Below are 20,693 nucleotides of genomic sequence, written 5' to 3'. Positions count from 1 at the left end.
GGGCTCGGCAGGGGTCAGTAGGATCGCCGCGCACACCAGCGCCCCGGTCCCCTCAGAACCACGGTCACGGCCCCCGAGACGATACGGCCTGAAGGAGGCCGCTCTCCGGACCACCAGATGACCCGGGGCCGCCGCGGGACAGGGTCGTAAGCGACGCACCGCCAGCCAATGCAAATAATCGGATTATATAGGATACACTTGGCTACCAAATTGGGTTGAAAAAAAGATACAAAATTTTAAACAAAAATTTTTTTTTTTTTTAAATGATTCAAAATTAAAATAAAAAAAAGCTGGGCTGAATGAAAGGCTGTTTCTGCCTCATCTGTCGTTCTGGGCGGGGCAGCGGTGACGACACGCGTCACATGCGCTCTACCGGCGTGCGGCTGAAGCTCGCTGCGGTGAAAAGGAGTTTGTCCGGTGTGAGGAACGCAGCAGGAGACAGGCGTGTCACTCAGGCTAACGGAGGAGCTCGGAGCGGGACCGCAGGTAGCGCGGTGACAGGAGCTCCCGACACGCGGACGCAGAGGTCACAACGTTAATCGTCGAAGCCTCGACACACTCGGCACGAAACACAGCGTTATCAGTGAAATGCACCTGCAGAGACAGACGCGGGTGTTAGATGTGGGTGGCACTGAACAGGTGCTGTGGTGTAACTGAACTATTGCACAGATCACCCAAATCTGCAGCCCGGCAACTCTTCCGAGAACAGCCCTGCGGCGTTCTCGGGGAAACGGAAACATTTCAAATTGAGTTCAAAATGTCAAAATGACAGAGGCCGTGGGGGTGCGGCCAATGAGGGGCAGCTATCTGTCAACCCAAAAACAGCACAAACTATTTCTTAGAAACAAAGTTGAGGGCGAAGGAAGCGCTCGCTGGAAGGGAACACCGGACCCGGAGAGCTCCGGGAGTTCCAGAGAAGGAACGGCATCACCGGGGGGAATTCTGGAGGCTGCTTCCATCCACCCAGCTCAAATTAAAGGGCTTCGAGTGCTGTGAAGCAGTAAATGTGCCCCCGAACCGGTCAAACGACACCGCTACAGCGCGTAGCGTGCACATTTACAGCGTGCGCGTGTCTCTGCCGCGGTTTCACGATGCGGCGCCCTCAAAGCCTGACTTCCTCGAAAGCCCCGCTCACACACTCACACACTCACACACTCACACACTCACACACTCACACACTCACACACTCACACACTCACACACTCACACACTCACACACTCACACACTCACACACGTTACTGCTGGGGAGGTGCATTTGAGCATTACTTCCATATGGGTTACGACAAAACCGAGGCGATGCCTTGGCCCAATCAGTGAAGCGGCAGAGGCCTGCTTTGGGCCACCATGTACAAGTCACACCCTACAAGCAGCCCTCCATAATGTTTGGGACAAAGACGCATCATTTACTTATTTGCATCTGCACTCCATGCATTTGTAATAAATAAATAAAAAATTCACATGTGGTTACACCATGTAGAAATTACAGCAGTGTTTATACATAGTCCCCGCCCCCCCCCCAAATTTCACGGTACCATAATGTTTGGGACAAAGCAAAGTTATGTAAATGAAAGTAGTTATGTTTAGTATTATGTTGCATATCCTTTGCATGCCATGACTTCCTGATGTCTGTGACCCATGAACATTAGTCTGAATATCTTATGTTGTCCTACAAACGATACTGAAATGCTTTGCATTTCAATGGATCTCTATTGGATCTCTATTGGCAGGGGGACTAGATTCAGCTGGAAATTATGCTGATAAAGTATGGAACACATCTGTTAGCTAAACGGCTTTCAGTCATCAAGGGTCCAAGGTATCAAATGAGCCTCAAACCACCACGCTGCTGCCAGACATGCAGTAGATACAAAAGTAATTGTTTCTCCCGAATATCTTTTCCAGTGAGTTCAACAGGAAACTTTAACAAAACAATTAACAAAGACGTAAAAAAAGGCAGTCCAAATACATCCACTAAAGGCCCATAACAAATCACCAGCTGGACTAGGTGGTAGCTGTCGTGGTAGAGCATGTGTTAATTTAGTGAGCGTAATATTACTCCCAATCACTTCCAGTCGACTCATTTACGACGGAGCACAACTAACCAAGGTACAACTGAACAAAGACACCGCTTTAGTTTAAAACCAACTTAAGTAGTAAAATCTTTACGTTGACTTCACACTCTAACTTGCACAATCAAACTTGCATTGCAAAGGTGCAACAGGCGGCGGTAGGCTACGTTCTGCTCTCCCGAAACACAGCCGGCAGCCCTGCGAACAGTCATCCTGGCGCTGTAAGAACACCTTGTGCCCAACGGTCGAGCAGATGGTTACGCAACATAGTAAGACCCCCCCCCCCATGTTATTTCACCCCTCTTGAGGCAGTGCACACGTTTCGGCTGACAGCGACAGGAAGCACTGTGGAGGATTGTGGGTAACCGGAACCCCATGTTGAGTAAAAGGCATCATTTAAAGCGGCCCCCCCTATGTGAGAACGGCAATGCAGAATGAGAGAGGAACAGTCTGCAGCCTGTTGTGCCAATTCGGTGAGAAGCACAAATCCGGCGCTGCCATCAAGGTTAGTGTCAGCCTTACGAAGCCGCAAAGGCTCCAGTAGCTGCTACGAGGAACCACTTTAAACTTCTTCTGCTAAATCATATATACGGACACCACCTCTCAAAAAAAAAGAAAAAAAAAAAAAAAACGGGGCCAGGGATCTTATCTAATCAAGCCTAACCAACTCACATGATTCAAATGTCCCACATTCACAGTGAGACGTGCACAAACGCTGACTGCCCTCCACAGGAACACGGTATCTTCATCAACATCTTCTCACCACGCAAATGTTTTCATTTTTCTCCCAATTTGGAACGCACAACGGTATGTGCAATGGGCAACCCTCCATCAACTGCAGGGAGAATGGCCTAGTACACACATTCCCTAACGTACACATAGCCATCTGCCACCGATTTACACTCGTACGCCTCCGGCCAAGACGCAGTCACAGCCAGGAAGGACTGCGGGACTCCAAATCCCATGAGCCATCCAGCAAAGTGATAGCCGGAGAGTCGGTGATCATTTCTCAGCTCCGGGTAGGAGGAAACTGACATCGTTCAAAGTTGCGGAATAACTCCCATTTAACTTTGTATGTACATTTTCATAGTTCCCAAAGGACAGCGTACGTTAAAATGAAGCTTTCAGTGCTCAGAAAGTGTCAGAGCTGACGACGGTCGCCAGCCAGCAGTCATGTTACTAACAGTTGCCACGAAGTAACCACCAGAACGGAGCATTAAAACATGAGAACTTCAGCACCCATGAGCCCTGTTCAACACAGACGGCGCCATTGAGCAATGAGAACTACATTACCCATGAGCCCTGCTGAACAGAGATGGGCAATGAGAACTTCAGTTCCCATGAGCCCTGCTGAACAGAGATGGGCAATGAGAACTTCAGTTCCCATGAGCCCTGCTGAACAGAGATGGCGCCATTGAGCAATGAGAACTTCAGTACCCATGAGCCCTGCTGAACAGAGATGGGCAATGAGAACTTCAGTTCCCATGAGCCCTGCTGAACAGAGATGGTGCCATTGAGTAATGAGAACTTCAGTTCCCATGAGCCCTGCTGAACAGAGATGGGCAATGAGAACTTCAGTTCCCATGAGCCCTGCTGAACAGAGATGGTGCCATTGAGCAATGAGAACTTCAGTTCCCATGAGCCCTGCTGAACAGAGATGGGCAATGAGAACTTCAGTTCCCATGAGCCCAACTGAACAGATATGGTGCCATTGAGCAATGAGAACTTCAGTACCCATGAGCCCTGCTGAACAGAGATGGGCAATGAGAACTTCAGTTCCCATGAGCCCTGCTGAACAGAGATGGCGCCATTGAGCAATGAGAACTTCAGTTCCCATGAGCCCTGCTGAACAGAGATGGTGCCATTGAGTAATGAGAACTTCAGTTCCCATGAGCCCAACTGAACAGAGATGGTGCCATTGAGCAATGAGAACTTCAGTACCCATGAGCCCTGCTGAACAGAGATGGGCAATGAGAACTTCAGTTCCCATGAGCCCTGCTGAACAGAGATGGCGCCATTGAGCAATGAGAACTTCAGTACCCATGAGCCCTGCTGAACAGAGATGGGCAATGAGAACTTCAGTTCCCATGAGCCCTGCTGAACAGAGATGGCGCCCTTGTGCAATGAGGTAGGCGGTACTCCACGGACTGAATCTCTCACTCCCTGAGCGACACCTGCAGCAGACTATCGCTGCCCGGCTGGACAGCAGGCTGCTCAGCACTGACGCTCCAGCCTGTGCGGACACGCCGCGTGGAGAACAACCGCCTTAGCAGGACACGCCCCGTCACCATGAAGCACTGCAGCCCGCAGGGCTTCCAACAGCCATTTTATTAGTCTGGATGAACCAAAAAAAAAACACCTGAATAGCAAATCTCCTAAATCACCTTCTTTTGCCAAAGTAATAATCCATTCTCAAACAGACGCAGGGCTCAAAACATTAAACACAACCAGCGGATTAGTTACAGAATTGTAAAGCCAGCCAGCTAAATACATAAACAGCTCTACGAGACTGGCCATTAATGAGCCAGCCTGCTCCAGGTGATGTTGAATGAAACGGCTCTCCCCCCCCCTCTCTCTCTCTCTCTCTCTCTCCACGTCACCCGGGGAGGTGTGTTGCCACCGAGACCGACTCTTTTCCTGTGGGGAAACCTCAGGAAATAAGGCTTCCACTTCCACATGATGCAAGTCCCCGGTAATGCCGTCCCTCATATTGCATGCAGCACCAGAAGCATCTGCTTGCTGGCAGCTCAAAATATTATTCACAATATTATTCCAAGAATTTGAGATGAGGGCCCAAGGATCACGGCGGATGACTCCGGGTGAAACAGGCCGGACCGAGTGCCAGCATTTTTTATTTATTTTATTTTTGCATGGTCATACGGTCAGACTTTAGTTGCGCCACAGGCCGGGCCTGAAACGTATGAGCATTGCATCACTCCTGTACACGGCTATCACTGGGGACTTTACAGCCCATGAGCAGAGCGCACACAGAAAATCACCTGACTGAAGGCAAACCACAGACGCACAGACCTACTGGGACCCCGGAGACGAAAAAAAAAAAAACGCTGAACTCGTTCGGAGGTTTCAAGGACATCCTTCACCGCACGCCGCTTCTTCACGTCAGCTTAAATGCGAAGCGATTCTATTGGCTATTGCAACATTTTAAAAAAAACAGCAACCGCCAAATTAACCACCTCAAAACCTGCATTTTCCGAAACGACTCAAAGCAACGAAACGCACCTGAGGTACACCAGATATTGACAATATCAAATTCACTTCCCCTTTTCGGGCGGACTGGCAACTTCCGCTTGCGACAAATTCAAGTGGGGCCTCACCGAAAAAACCCTTTTGAAACGGTACTGCGGAGTCGCAGGCGAACGGCAAACAAAAGAACAACTTCACGCGGCACACAAACGAACCGAGGAGGGTCTGATGGAGAGGATTCGACAGTAAGGCCGCCGAACAGTCAGAGTACATGTCTTTACATGTTCCGCAAGCGGGTTAGATCTGAACCTCGGAACCTGGATATCGGAGATTCAAGCAAACCAGCAGAAGGGGAAGTCGAGGGGGGGGGGGGGGCATTAAACAACTTTCCATTTTCATCTGCGAAATGCAAACTCACTCACCCCGAGTTTTCAGCGCTCAAATTTTACACATCATTAACCGCAGAGGGGAAGCTTTGCTCCCCAGACAACAATCAAAGAGCAGTCAATCCTACTGCGTGGCTGGCTGTTTGCCTCTCCGGGCTGTTTGCCTCTCCGGCTGTACCGACAGCACAACCTTCCTGTAGGTTTCCACCGTCTCCACTGAGGCTCGTGTCGCGTGCCTCATCAAGGCAGCTGAGACACCGCTGCTTCAGTTCAAACAGACCTGCTGACATCCTGCCAGGAAGGCAGAGGCCCTTACCAAGTACCCCGACTCAAATGTGCAAGACCCCGAAAATTCAAACCTGGAGCCTCCACCAAAGCCATAACTACACCCTGCACTTGTGGCAGTTAGGATACTACCGTACCATGTACAGAAATCAATTCTCTCAATTCTCTCATTCACTTATCGGTGGCTTTAGGCAGGGGGTCCCCCCCCCCCCATCTCCAGAATAGTTTATCATTCTGGTTAATTAAACATTCTAGCATCCTCTCATGTAGACTAACATGGATAAAACATTTTGCTGAAGTTTAAAAGGGTGAGGTCAGAGACTGATCCACCACGCTTCACTGTCGAACGCTCATTTCAACAGCGACTGCAACTCCGCTCCGTTAAGCACGGCAGACCAAAGGTGACAAGCCGCCAAAGTGACACCCCCAAAGCCGGGGGGGGGGACAGCTGTCGGCCCCCGTCCTGTCCTCTTCAGTCCTCGTCTGACCGCGAAAAATCGGTCGAGGTCCCCGCCATCTCGAAGGGCGATCCGATCCGATCCGTGAAAGGCTCCTTGGAGGAGCTCCCCAAAGACGCTGTCGGGAGGATATGTGAGTGCAGCGCTTGTGCAACGTATAAACGACCCACCTGCGGGTCCTTCTCTGCACATGTGCTACCTCTGTAACCGACGGTTACAGGTACTTAATTGAGCAAGGACGTTCCGTTGGCCTAATGCATGTTGCCACGACTCCTCAGGACGCGGGAAGCCATCTTCCACTGGCCAACAGAGTGCAACAGTAGGACAGATGTAACAGAAATGGAATAAGAAATCTATCATACCAAATCAAGAAGGTTGAGTTTAGTTACAGTTGGGGGATTCATTAAACTAGCAGGTGAAGTAGAAAGTCCAAAATAAGCGATTGGCAAGAACCCCAGGTGTTGAGTGGGTTTCTGTTCTGCCAGAAAGGTTCTCCATCACTGCCTCCTGCAAACAGGCTGCTGCCATTCATCCGTTTCCTAAGCAACAGAAATCTGAACTTGGACAACGACGCTCAGATGAGTCCTTTAATTCTGCCGGTGCTCTAGTGCAGTAAAATAAGTCAGCTGTCCTGCCAACAGCTTCCCCTGCTGAGAAAATCGGCAGAGAGAGAGAGAGAGAGAGAGAGAGAGAGAGAGAGAGAGAGAGAGAGAGAGAGAGAGAGAGAGAGAGAGAGAGAGAGAGAGAGAGAGAGAGAGAGAGAGAGAGAGAGAGAGAGAGAGAGAGAGAGAGAGAAGAGAGAGAGAGAGAGAGAGAGAGAGAGAGAGAGAGAGAGAGAGAGAGAGAAAACGGCAAAGCTGTCTGCAGTTTTATACGAGGCAACATTAAGGCGGAATAAGAGGCACCTTCCAGCTGCAGTTGCATTGCACAGGAGTGCCAGGGATTCCTCCGCTGGGAAGGAACACTACTTATGTAACCGCAACCCCCACAAACGCCACTCGAGGACATGCTCCCGTCATGCTTTTGTTTAACGTTTCATGTGATCAAAGTTACATAACATTACCCTTGCATGTAGGCAACAACATCCGTCCCGTTTGAGCCAAACGTCCACCGATCCGCCCTCTGACCCCCCGACCCCTTATCCCAGCCCAATGAGAGCGCCTGTATTTCACTACAGGGTCTCAACTGTCTCTCCCACTGGCGTTAATCCACGACCACTCCTGGAAGCGGATAGGGCCTATCAAACTCTGTGGAAATACAGGAAAATACTGCAATGGGCGAGTGCTGGGCATTGGAACGGTCAAACGCCCAGCGCTCGCCCATCGCCATATAACCGCGGTACTTCCTTAGGAGCTGGTATTGTGTTTGCTGGCGCGAGTCGAATGCAAATATTGAAGAGGACGACGAGAACATTTGTTTTTTAACTACGGAGGATATGCATACAGATGACACGGGGCGGTCACGTTATTGTGCCCGAGGCGGTTTGAGAGGAACACACTCCAAACTGAAAGGACTGACTGACTGTGCTGTGCTGCAGGCCGCAACTGCCACAGCGGGGCTCAAGATTTTGAGAACTGACGCTCAGTACTTCTCCCCGTCCAGATATCCCATATTACCCCGTATCCTGTAGAACAACACAACCCATCAACCATCAAGCGGTAAAAGTTATGTAATGGTTTTCATAGAATCTATCAAAGCCTCTTTTTATGTAATAGCCAATTGTTCTTTTTTTTTTTTTTTTCTTGTCCCTATAATCACAGCTATGTGGATTGGATTTTCTGCAATATGACTGCACACAGTCTGCCTCAACCCACACGAAACTGAACTGACTGCTAAGCCCAAGCGCAGTTTGATATCAAGCCATTACCCCATCCACGCTTGACCTAAGGAATGAAGCTCCCCGTTCACCACGTTCATTAAATGCCTGTATCACATAGCTAAGAAAATTAGCTGTTTGCAAGGATACAGATGACATGCTTATGAAACAGGACAAATGGGGGCTCTTCTCTCCAAACTCCTCTCAACATCCTGCAAACTTAGCATCATAACTGGGCCTGGACCGTGTATTGAGCTCACAGTGGTGCCTCAGGGGCTAGCTGACCTACTGCTGAAGCATTTATACTTTGTCCCTTGATAAGCGATGTGCATCAAAAATGAAAGTGTCGTCCAAGCTTTCACATTTATACTTCCTCATAGGTCTGCACGGAAGGGTTGGGTTGTCTTTACGACACCTTCCAGCATTTGAAAAGCCTGGCTTTATGCAGGGTGTGACCAAAGGTTGGGAAATCACTGACCACTGCTGCCTCCCATGCCAGTCTCTTTCTTCCAAGCCATCTTGTTATTGATTTATTTAACCTTTACTGAACCAAGAGAGGCTGAAATTAAAACCTCTCTTCCGAGAGCGATCTGGACAAGACGGGCAATAGCAGTCAATTACACAATACAGCAAAATGAGTTAACGATCACAATCATAAATATGGAACAAGCCACGACAGAAGAACTTGACAGGGATAAACCCTGAAGCCTTAGCAGTCACCAAGATGGGAAGAAATGATATGTGCCTTGCATTATCAGCAGATTTGCACAAAAACATCCTGTGCAACAACTGATGAGTAACTCAGGTGAACTTCTGAAAGCGAGACTTGTATGGAAATTGCAAATCTCCAATTACAGGGGACCCTCTGCACTTCAACATCCTGACAACACTCACAAGATTCGCCTGCCACTTCCTGTCAGTCATTCCCTGCCGCATAACCGTGATGAGCACACAATTCCATCCAAACAAAAAGCAGCCTTCTGACAAAAAAAAATAAAGAGACAAACTCGATAGAGCACACTCTCTGTCTTGCGGAGTGCAAAGTTTAAAGATTCAGGGCGAAGACAAACCTTACAAGCACAACGCCCCCACGGGGTATAAATCACACCATCCTTCAGACTGAGGATGCATTGAACTAAAAATATAATACAATAACATAACATCTGATCATGTGTAGCCTACAGTATATATCACTTGTTCTTCCAGCGCATTTAAAAGTGAATTAAGCAACTGCCCCCAGTGCCATTTGGAATGGACAATCTCTTCACTAGTCACTAAATAACAATCAAGTCTTTATACATTGTTTAATCAGTAACTGTTCTTATCTTTAAGGTACTAATTCACGTTTCCACACACAGTGCTCCTTACCCCCAAGTTACATGGTAGTATAGTTGCGCATAATTGTAAAACATATGCAAAAATCTACAGTCATAAAAATAGCAGTTAATAATATGGTCATATTTATCAATTACTACACGTTTCCGACAGGTACGGGACAGCTAGCTGCAAAGTTGTTGTTTTTTAACCAGCAAGGTGAGCTACCTGCCCTGTTCTACACGTTGCTAATATGGATACGTAACAGATAAATTCCTCATCTAGCCAAAAGATGAAAAGTAATGATTCTGTAACGTTGGTTAAAGCATTAACGTTACCAACAGTCGCTTTAAATGCTTTTAAACGTGTGCTGAGCTGAGCTGTCAAGCGCGAGTAAGTCATGAACACACCGAGAAAACCTGCCGAACGTTTGCGCTATAAAAACTGAAAACGTGTCACTCCACCCTGCCTGCTTTTCAGCTACAAGAGCGCTAGCTACCCGTTAGGTAGCAAGTTAGCAAATTCAGCTGTCAAAATGTTTCAGCTGTTTATCTGGCCAACCTAATAAACACAACCATTAACAACAGTGTCGTAGGGCAGGGAACAGATTGACAGAACGTAAACAAACAAGTTAACCATAAGCGACCGTTTATTCTCCCTAGCTACATAATTTTTTTTAGAATTAACTGAACTTTGAAAGCTTTTAGCTAGTGCTAACATATTTAGTCACGTTCAAACTTGGAACAATTCCTCCTCAATAACACTTTTTTTTCATTCTAGTATAAAACTACCAGTTCAGACATGTCTACATAGATTTCAATCCAGTGAATCTCTAAAATGTCATTTACTAAAAAAACAACAATTACCGACCACGATAGTCATGGGATAGGTGAATGCCGACTAAAACATGCCAAACACTGACATTGGTGAGAATTTCAGGCCCAGAAGAAGCCTGGGTCTGAATTCGTGCATTCACCCGCACAATCATCAAACGTGGAGACACAGCTCGCGAGTTAGCTGGCGGTAGTCACGGTAACACATCTAGCATTAGCTAACCAGCTAGCCAAAAAAAGTACCAATCACACAAGCTTAATCAGTACAACTTGCTATGTTATTATAACCGACTTCACTCGTGTGAGTTCACTTATCAGCTTGCTGCTGTTTATGTTTTTATTAGCTAGCAAGTTAACTAGCCAGACTGTCCAGTCCAGTATGCTAGCGGTACGAGATTACTAAACAAGCGGCTTGCTAAGACATCCAGATAGAAAACGAGAATGATGAACGAATGTAACAGTTAGCACGCAAGCTAATCATATACCACTCGATTGCGAGTTGGATAGCATCACATCTTAATCAATATTGCTCTCGTTCGGTCTTTCACTGAGCCACATAAACCAACTACAACCATGGCTCACTAATGTCAGATAGACTAGCTTGCTAGCATGCCTTCTTCAGCAGTGTCAAGCATTAGCGATATTAGCCGCTGAGTAGGCTACTCTCTAGCCAAACTCTACCTCCAGTTCACTGCTTGTGAGCAATGGTTCCTCGACAAAACGTGGCAAAATATTTTAAATAACTAACCTTGTTTGTTGGCTTGCACTACGTGAGAAAATGCAATAAATAATAATCGTACGACTCCCAGGCATGTTGCTTTTGTCCCCATTGATAAGTAGGAGAAAGTGTGAGTTCTCCCCCTACTCGCCATGCTGCTATGTCAGAAACATAATGAAGGTGTAAAAGTGCTTGCATGCTCATATAAACACTGCCGCATTCGGAAAGAGAGACGCCAAGTGGGCATGACCGGTAGTACTTAACAGCCGTTACCGCATTTTACCTTCGGATCCGTATCATATTCCTTAGCGTTTATAGTTGAAACATTGAAGAGTTCACACACATTTAGGAAACATATACAAACTGCAAATGTTCAAATTGAGTAAAATAGTTAATTAAAATAACTGCATAAATGCTGTCGCCATAAAACCTGTCAACTATCCATGTTTCCAAAATGCTCATTGGTCTATGTACAGCACAATTGAAGTTTTGGGTTGGTTCTAGGTTCTGGGGCGGGTTTATTCAGGAGCTGGTGAAGGATGGCCTCTTGCATATAATCTATATCGTGTCCTCAAAACCACTGACGGTCTTCCATGAATTTTTATTACCATTTGCAGGATTGGTTTCCATCATAAAACACAGTGGCCCATTTCTCCCGTGGGACGTATTGTGGCAACTAGAAGCAACCTTCCTGTGTTTTCACCTAATGATAACATCGAGTGCAAACGTTGCATGAATGGAAACGCTGAACTCATTTCAAATGCATTGACGCAGCACACTATTGTCTATTGAAAGGCACTCACCTGAATCGAGCGACCGCGGTTCGGTTCATTATATGTTTTTATAATGTCTGTATAATGTAAACAATGGGCTTCATATTCTTTGTCGTTATGTTTTATGTCGGGCGGGGGAACAGTTTTAACACCGTTACTCCGGTTTGATCAAGAAAAATAGCTTAGCTTAGCTTAATATGTTAATTACCCCTTTCATGAAATACAATCTCTGGCATGTAAACAGAACTCGAATTGTCCGTTCTGCTACAGTCAACCCAACTACCGGTTCTCAGTAACAGGGCTGATCTTCGTTCCTACATGTTTCCAATGAGTCAACACACTATCAGAAATAAAGTGACAGTGGAGGTACATTTCTGTTCTTCAAGGATCAAATTGCCCAAATGTACCATGAATAGCAATGTTCTCGTTGAATACGAATGAGTAGCCCACGTTTTCCAAACCATAAAAAAGGTAAATTAATGATATTGATGTTGCGGGGATGTTTTATGTCCCTATAGGAAGTTTTATCAACTTACAGGGTACTGCCCCAGTGACACGTTGTCCCATGTTGTACCTTTTTAGGCACTTTTAATTCCTTATTTGTAGAATCTTTTACCTGATAAAATAGCAACCAGGCATTTGGACCTCGGACTCAACCATGTTACTGCTAGCACCATTGCTACCTGTATGTCAACCTGTGTCTTCGAAAATATTTAATCAGATTGAGCTATTTTCCAAAATACTTTTCTCATGCAGTCACCTGGTACTCTTGTATCACCAATAGTGCCAAACCTGGCAAACAACATTCCCATACCAGAGAGAGCAGATGGAACTGCTCTCTCACTAAAACACCAACTATGCTAACCAAGAACCAAAATACATACTTATAGCCATACCGTCAGGGGACAGCTTCCCTTAGAAGACAAATATAAGTGACAAAAACATCCTAAAACCATAAAAATACCACAGTCTGAGTAAATACATAAGGTGGGAGTGCTATGGGGTGGGGAAGGAAGGGTAACCAAGCAGTGTGAAGACATACGTTTTCAGTCTGTGTTGAAAGACGGCCAACAATTCTGTGGTCTTGACTGCTGTGGGAAGTTCATTCCACCATGGCCAGTACAGACAGGCATTGTTATTGGGAGAGACAACCATGTTCCGCCCAAGAACCAGGGGATAGCCAATCGCATTTTGGTTGTAAAATGAGCTTATCTGGCTAGGGGTGTAGGGTTTTCACATTGATCCGGAGGTAGAGTATAGCATGCCGGTTCCATTCACTGCCCTCGAGGCCAGTATAAATGCTTTAAATTTGAGATGGAGCAGGTAGCCAGTGACGTGAGACGAGGAGGGGTGAGATATGTGCATGCTTGGGGAATGTTGTTGACAAGTTGTGTGGCTATGTTCCGTATTAACCGCAGGACCTTATACCCCCTTCAAATTACCCGGGAATATGCAGTGTTCCGCGATCCTGCTTGACCGGGGAATTGTCCGGGATGGACACGGCTCGGTTTTGGTATGGAAGGGGGAATCCTGCGTTACTCGATCCGGGATTCAATCAAGGATCCTCATTGGTTATGCCCAGAGACGCGCTAGTAGGCTATGTCGGCAACGGCTACAAAAGTGTTGTTTTAAATGAATTCAGTCATTCCTTATTTCAGGTAGTTCACTTTCTAGTATTAGGCCCCTCATATTAAAAATGTTGAAATTTATTGTGTGCCACCAGAGAACACGTCCTTTAGTGCTGCGGCCCTCTCCATGTGCTGCTTTTAGTGTGCACATCCCACTGATTATGTGGGAGGCATCACCTTATTCCACATCCGTTGCTAGGGTAATGTACACAAGCTTTTAAGGTAACAACGTACTGTGCCAAAATGTTCCGCAGAGCACAAAGAGTACCAAATAACCAAGCATTTGAAAGTTATTGAATCAGATCAGCCTCAGCAATGCTGTTAATATCATTTAATTTAATGCAATTTTATTTATTTATTATCATAATCATGTCATCCAAATCCCAGTGTAAACTGTACAGCAGCTGTGCTTGTCCTACGAAGGGAAAACACCCTTAAACAAAAACATGCTATTTATTATGATGCTGAAGGCAAAGAAGTGGCTTTGAGGTGTTGTGCAAAATTGAATGGAAGTAATCCATTAGTTGGTATGCAAATATGTTCAGAATGGGGGGGGGGGGGGGCATCAGTTGCCATCTTGTAAAAATGCAGCTGCATGCCCCAGTATAGCATTTGCATGCAGGGCAGATTGTGTTGGAAAATGAAATGTACTGTAAACTGAACACACATTGAATGGATTTGATAAACCATATGAGATGAGAGATAATGACTTTCTGGATCCCTTTTCTGGATTATTGTAATTAGTAACGGCTCATTGACTTGAAACACAGTTAATCTCTGCTAGAATGTATTGTACAAACTGACGGTCTTATAGGAAATATATACAATTATACGCTTTCGTTTTTTTTTATTGACGTTTATTGCTTCTTCCACACCTTGTGATGAAACACTTTGCACATCATGATTGAAAAGCATAACAATTACAATTAGACTATTACTATTATTAAATTGGTTCACTCATCCATGCAGTGGGCGGCACGGATGGTGCAGTGGGTAGCACTGCCACCTCACAGCAAGGAGGTCCTGGGTTCGAATCCCCGTAAACCGGGGCCTCTCTGTGCGGAGTTTGCATGTTCTCCCCGTGTCTGCGTGGGTTTCCTCCGGGTACTCCGGTTTCCTCCCACAGTCCAAAGACATGCACGTTAGGCTGATTGGAGAGTCTAAATTGCCCGTAGGTATGAGTGTGTGAGTGAATGGTGTGTGTGCCCTGCGATAGACTGGCGACCTGTCCAGGGTGTATTCCTGCCTTTCGCCCAATGTATGCTGGGATAGGCTCCAGCCCCCTGCGACCCTGATCAGGATAAGCGGGTTAAGATAATGGATGGATGGATGGATCCATGCAGTGTGACCGAACATATCCCCGAAGAGAAACTTGCACAGGGCCTGTCCACTCCTGTTGACCTTCCAGTGATCCTTTCCCTTAAGCGCCGAGCATTTCATTTTTGCGGATATATTTAAAGGTACAATAGGTAAGAAAATAAAATATATTTTTGGTGTTAAAACATTGTGACAGGACCATTGTAAATCCCTTTCTATCATTGAAAAAGGCTCACTGACATGTTGACTCACCTTCTGCCTGTGTTGAAATTTGGGTTTCAAAATTTACTGTTGACGGACCGACACTCTGTACCAAAATATTGTATATTTGAAAATTGATTCTAATTGCCACAGCCAATGGCGTGTCAACGTCAGCATGTTCACAGAGAAGGGGGGAGGGATAAACAGTGTTGTGGTTTGAGCGTGTTTGTTGCTGCAATTCCTCTCTTGACTGTTAAGTCTGAAATTACCTATTGTGTCTTTAATAAATAAGAGAGGCCAGTGAAGCGATGCTCTTTCCCAGGGGGCTGGAGCAGACCAGGGGGACAGGAACGGGGACTGGGTGTAACCATATAACGGGTGCAGGCGTGCTACATGTCAAAGCACATACTGACATTGTCAAATTTTAAGATAAGGACACTGCATATCTCTCGTGAAAAGTACCGTGCATCACCCTGTGAGGTGCAAAATACAAACGGGGAATTTTTGGCCCATCTGCACAGGTCTTGCGGTGAATTAATTTCCTGTCATTTGAGCCCTGTGGCCACTGCATTGCTCAAGGCCATTATGATACTCTGCATTACTTTCACGCTCTTCATTCCAGTGTGAATTTACAACAGAAATGATGCTGAAAACGTAAAGCGCACCGTGAGCTTTTGAGCAATGCCGGAACCATTGTCATCCCGTTGTGCTACGTGTGCAAAGCAACACAGAGGTGTCACAAGGGAGGCGAAGTACAATACCCGTTTCGAAACTGTTACTCAACTAGAGGATTACTCCATGGTCACACGAGGCCACGGACTAATGATATGTTTAACATACATACTATTTACGTAACCTATTTTCAATGTGTTGTATTTCAGGCATACATTTCGTATACCACCCCCCGCTGAACTTTGCACACTCCTGTGTAGTGTAAATACGCGCAGTGTCAGGTGACCACTTCACAAAGCTCAGTAAACCACACGGAGCGCGGCAATGTGAAAATGAAGCCCAACGCCCCTCACAGATATAGAATGACCAGATTGGATGTCCCATTGACAGCACAAGCTACGTGTGTGTTTTTGAAATTCTATAGTAAACACAAGAGCGTTTGAGAAATCAACAGCTTTTTTTTTTTGCATTATTTTTCATAGTGCCAGATCCAGTTTTTCCTTTTTTTTCACCCATGTCTTCTCACCCTGTGATAGCACTAATGGAATGAAACAGATAAAGGAATTAATGCAATGATACAGTAAATATATTTACCATGGTCATAAATCCCAGTGCATGGCCCATAAATCTTCACTCCAGGGTAGGGAAAATAAACATATTCAAGAAGATTCAAATGAGAATATTGCTTCTCCTCCACCATAAGCAGCATGTTTTTTTAAAAATAGAAAGGCAGGGGAAAACATCAACTGAAAACAACGTATCCAAGATAAGGAACAAAGAATATTAACAAGATTTATTTGTATATGTGCGGTTTTTGACAAATGAAATATGGCTTCACCTCTCCCCCACAGAATACATTAATCCTGTGAACATACCAATTACATTGGTTATTTTCACCAATGAAGAAGCAGGTGCTGTTTACATTGTGACGGTAGGCTATGCAGGCAGAATATTACATATATACAGTGCCGTTCGTAAGTATTTGGACAGTGGTACAATGATGTTCTTTTGACTCTGTATTCCAGTGCAGTGGATTTTAAATGAAACAAGGAATATGCGGATTGAAGTGCAGACAGTCACCTTTAATTTGAGGGTATTTACACACATACGTGTTGTAGGACTTACATCCCCATTTATACATAGTGCCCCCCATTTTAGTAATTAGACAGTTGGCTTCTGCGGGTTCTGATTAGTTGGGTGTATTCATTCACTTCCCTAGTGCAGGTATTAGAAGGCTTTCAGAATCTAGTCTTGATTTTAGGCTTTTGCTTACCTTTGGAGTCTGTTATTGGAGGTGTGCCAGTGACAGTCATGGAAACATTATGAGACTGAGAAATAAGAAATAGGAAAAAAAAGAGACTTACTAACTTACGGACTGCTCTGTACATCCTGCCTACATGATATAAATCATGATTCTGTCTGTAATAATATCCAAAATGCTAGCTTCACCTTAATCTGTGAAACCCCACAATCTGATATGTTAAAAGTACAATACCGACAATGCAAAAGCACTCTGGGTGCCTCTTTTGTTAAAACGACTCAATAAGTTCTAAACCAGAGAATACCGTTTTTCATTCCAAACGTAGCATCAGGTGGCACATTGGTGCAGTGTCACCTCACAGCAAGAACGTACCGAGTTTGAATCCTGGTGAAAGGGCCTTTCTGTGTGGAGGTCTGTGTGACTGTTCCCCCCCGTGTCCGTGTGGGTTCCCTACGTTACCATTACTTTCCCCACACAGCCCAAAGGCATGCAGGTTAGTTTGATAGTCTAAACTGTCTGTAGGTATGAATGTGTGAGTGAAAGGTGTATGGTGCCCTGCAATGGACCTGTGGGTGTGTTCCTGCCTCTCACCTGGGCTCCAGCCCCCTTGGGACCATGAAGAGGAAGAAGTGACGTTAAAATAATAATAATAAAAATAATAATAATAATAATAATAACAACAATAATAAATAAATAAATACATAAATACAATGACAATAATAATAATACGCTGTATTAATATAGCACCTTTCATACATAAAATGTAGCTCAAAGCGCTTTACATTAAGCCAATTGCAAAGAATTATAAAGACATACAGAATACGGTAATAAAATAATAAACACTATGATTGTGGAAATATATGCACACAAAAAACAAATAAGACAAACTCTTTGGGGCCTCTCCCCTGTGCCTCTCTCAAGTGGGATGACACTAATAACATGAATAGATGGATGTGGCATTGTTCTGCCAGCGGTTATGGACCACTCAGCATTGAATGCACAGCATATTGTAATCTTCTAAATTCCCTCCTCATCATGCCATAGAAAGCAATGCAGATGCGAAAACTCCCAGTCCTAGACCTTTAGGTTATATGACAGCTAAAATCAATTAAATACCATAACACCTTCTCACTGCCTGTAGGTCTCTTATAATAGAGCACTGATATTTCCTTCTTTTGATTTTCACACTGCTCGGTAAATTATGGATGCAAAGGGGTTTTGGTGGCCCCAAAAAAAACATGAAATAAAAAAAATAAAAATAAACTCCTGCAGCCCGGAGATAGTTGTGGCCCTAAAGGGGTGTTCATGCGAGCGCCCGGCCCAGCCTGCACAGCAGTGATAACAGGAGGGCGGTGGACCAGCTCCCTGAAAGGAATGTGAGAAAAGTTTTGTGCATTTCAGACAGCTTCACTCACCGTGCGAAACCGCAGGGAAGGCCGCCTGGTTATTCCGGAAAGTGCAGATTCTGGAAAGGTGACGTGGCTTCTAACAAATAATTATAATGCATGTGGCACTGCTGGTATCAGAAGCCACACGTTCGACAGTACAGATAATGTTTCCATTCTTAAGAGAGGCCATAAAAAAAGAAAGAAATGGTGACATAACTGCACAATTTAAGTCAAACGATGTGTCAAATTATTGAGTTATTTCAGTGTGACTGGGTTTTATTTTCTCGCCGTACTATTTGAGTAATAACAGCCCATCCTTTCCAAACACACTGCAAAAACAAATGTAAGTCAATCTCAACAGGTCTTATATTTAGACTACAAATCTTATTTATACTACTTTTGGCAATATAATATCACATTTACCGATGAGGTGAGATAGTTCAACTCATTATTCAATATTTGCACATGGGTAAGAACATTTAACTTGAGAAGCAAACTTTTATTTATTTTTTTACTTGAGAGAAACAAAGATTTTAAGTCACATTACACAACTAATGGGCACAACTGTCCATCGGCACACTTATGGGATTGTGTGTGCACGTGTGTGTGTATGTGTGTGTGTATGAATGTGTGTATGAGTGTGTGTGCGTGTGAGTGTGTATGTGTGTGAGTGTGTGTCTGTATGAGTGAGTGTGTGCATATGTATTTGTGTGAGTGTGTATGTGTATGTATGAATGTGTGCATGAGTGTGTGTGTGTGGCATGCTGAGGTCGATGTGTCCTTGGGGAAACCTGTTTTCTCTTAGCCTGATAAGCCTGCTGTTCAGAATGCAACCAGTCCACCTCTCCTGACTGAATTGGAAAACCACACACATATCCCACAATTCCCCATTCTCTACCGTTTCCATGACCTTGGCTTTCTACCCTGATTTCTCACGATGATCACACAGACATGTCACACACAGCATTGAACCACTGTCAGGCACAAATCAATGTCAAATGTTCAAAAGTACACTTTGGACTCGTTCGTCGAATACCCGCAAAATGTCAGATGTCAGCTTGAACAGTAATTGGTGAAGAATGTGAGGCCATCCGATGCCAAGAGAGAATAAAAGAGACCTTCATTTCCTCAACACCCAACAGCCTGGAAGATAGACACACAATACACATTAAATGGAGGGAACTGCTAGCATTGGTTCGGGAAGCCTTAGGTCATAAAAAAGGCTGAAACCACGGAAGGTGATCTGTGACTTCGAACAGATGCTTTTAATAAGTCGGTTTCGGGGCAGCTCAAATGGGAAAGTAATGATAAGATAAACCATAGCAGTATTTGAGGTTTGTGGATTTGTCATTTTGAAGGGTGCATTGCTCCAGCAGCTAAGGGTTGCAACCCAAGGGCATTAGCTTGAGGAGATTTGTATTTGTAAGACATTTACACGTAAGCCATTGGTAAGGCAATGTGTGATTCGCATTGTATATACAGTACTCTAGGTCCACTGAATTTCCCTGCTTATCTATGTATCTACATTCCTTATCAATTCATTTTCTTTTTCTTTCAGATATTCATTTAGAGTGAATGTTTACCAGCCCAAAAATGATAGCTTTTAGTATTTATTTCAAGCAATAAGAACAGGCGGGTCACCCAGTTTTTCTCGACCTACAAACTCTCCGTTCCTCCCACCGGTATGTCCACGTTTTGGAGAAGGTAGCATTCCAAAGGAACGCTTGGATTTCGGACTCTCAGTTTCCCAGAACAGCGTTCCACAGGCACCTCTCAAGAACGGCAATGCGTGATAAAAAATTAGGCCAGCGTATCAGGTTTTAACATTCTCTCTCTGAAGACATTTCAAGTCAGGTGTCTCGGTGGCGCAGCCTGTAGAGCACTGACCGCATGCTCATTGCGAGCCGCGACGTTGGCGGTTCGAATCCGACCTTCTGACATTTGTCGCATGTCTTCCCCTCTCTCTTGCTTCCATTCTTCCTGTCTCTCTATACTATACTGTCCAATAAAGCTGAAAAAAGGCCTAAAAAATATTTAAAAAAAAAAAAAGAAGACATTTCAAGTCAAAGTTGGGGAGAGTGCTCTTTCCCGTCTCAATCTTCATTACACAAACACCCTTGGCTCCGGACAGATGAGGAGTTTCCCATTTCTCCTGCGGAAAATGATACGCGGGAATTAGGCATAGTGCTTCCTCCATCCCTCAGCTTCCTATGCGATCCCTTGGGAAACCTGGCTTCACTACTTGGCTCTCAATGACAAGGCAAACCCAGAGACTGTTTGTTACATGGAAATTTCCCGCTGGAGTATCTGTTCTATGCTGTAGAACAAGGCCAGAAGGGTAAAATAATTATGATCATCAATCATATCATTCA

General features: G+C 45.0%; 1 protein-coding gene across 1 annotated transcript in view; it reads right to left on the bottom strand.

Moving 5' to 3' along the window:
• Positions 1-11,238, bottom strand: part of tmem131 (transmembrane protein 131) — a 68,594-nt gene extending 57,356 nt beyond the window's left edge. Inside the window, 1 exon segment of the mRNA XM_061226857.1 lies at positions 11,112-11,238. Coding sequence (XP_061082841.1) covers positions 11,112-11,235 — 124 coding nt within the window. The 5' untranslated portion in view covers positions 11,236-11,238.
• Between the last annotated feature and the right edge of the window lie 9,455 nt (positions 11,239-20,693).

This window comes from Conger conger, chromosome 17 (genome assembly GCF_963514075.1).
Source record: "Conger conger chromosome 17, fConCon1.1, whole genome shotgun sequence".
Classification (NCBI taxonomy): Eukaryota; Metazoa; Chordata; class Actinopteri; order Anguilliformes; family Congridae; genus Conger; species Conger conger.
Note: the sequence above shows the minus strand (reverse complement) of the source record. Positions and strands in the feature narration are given on the sequence as shown.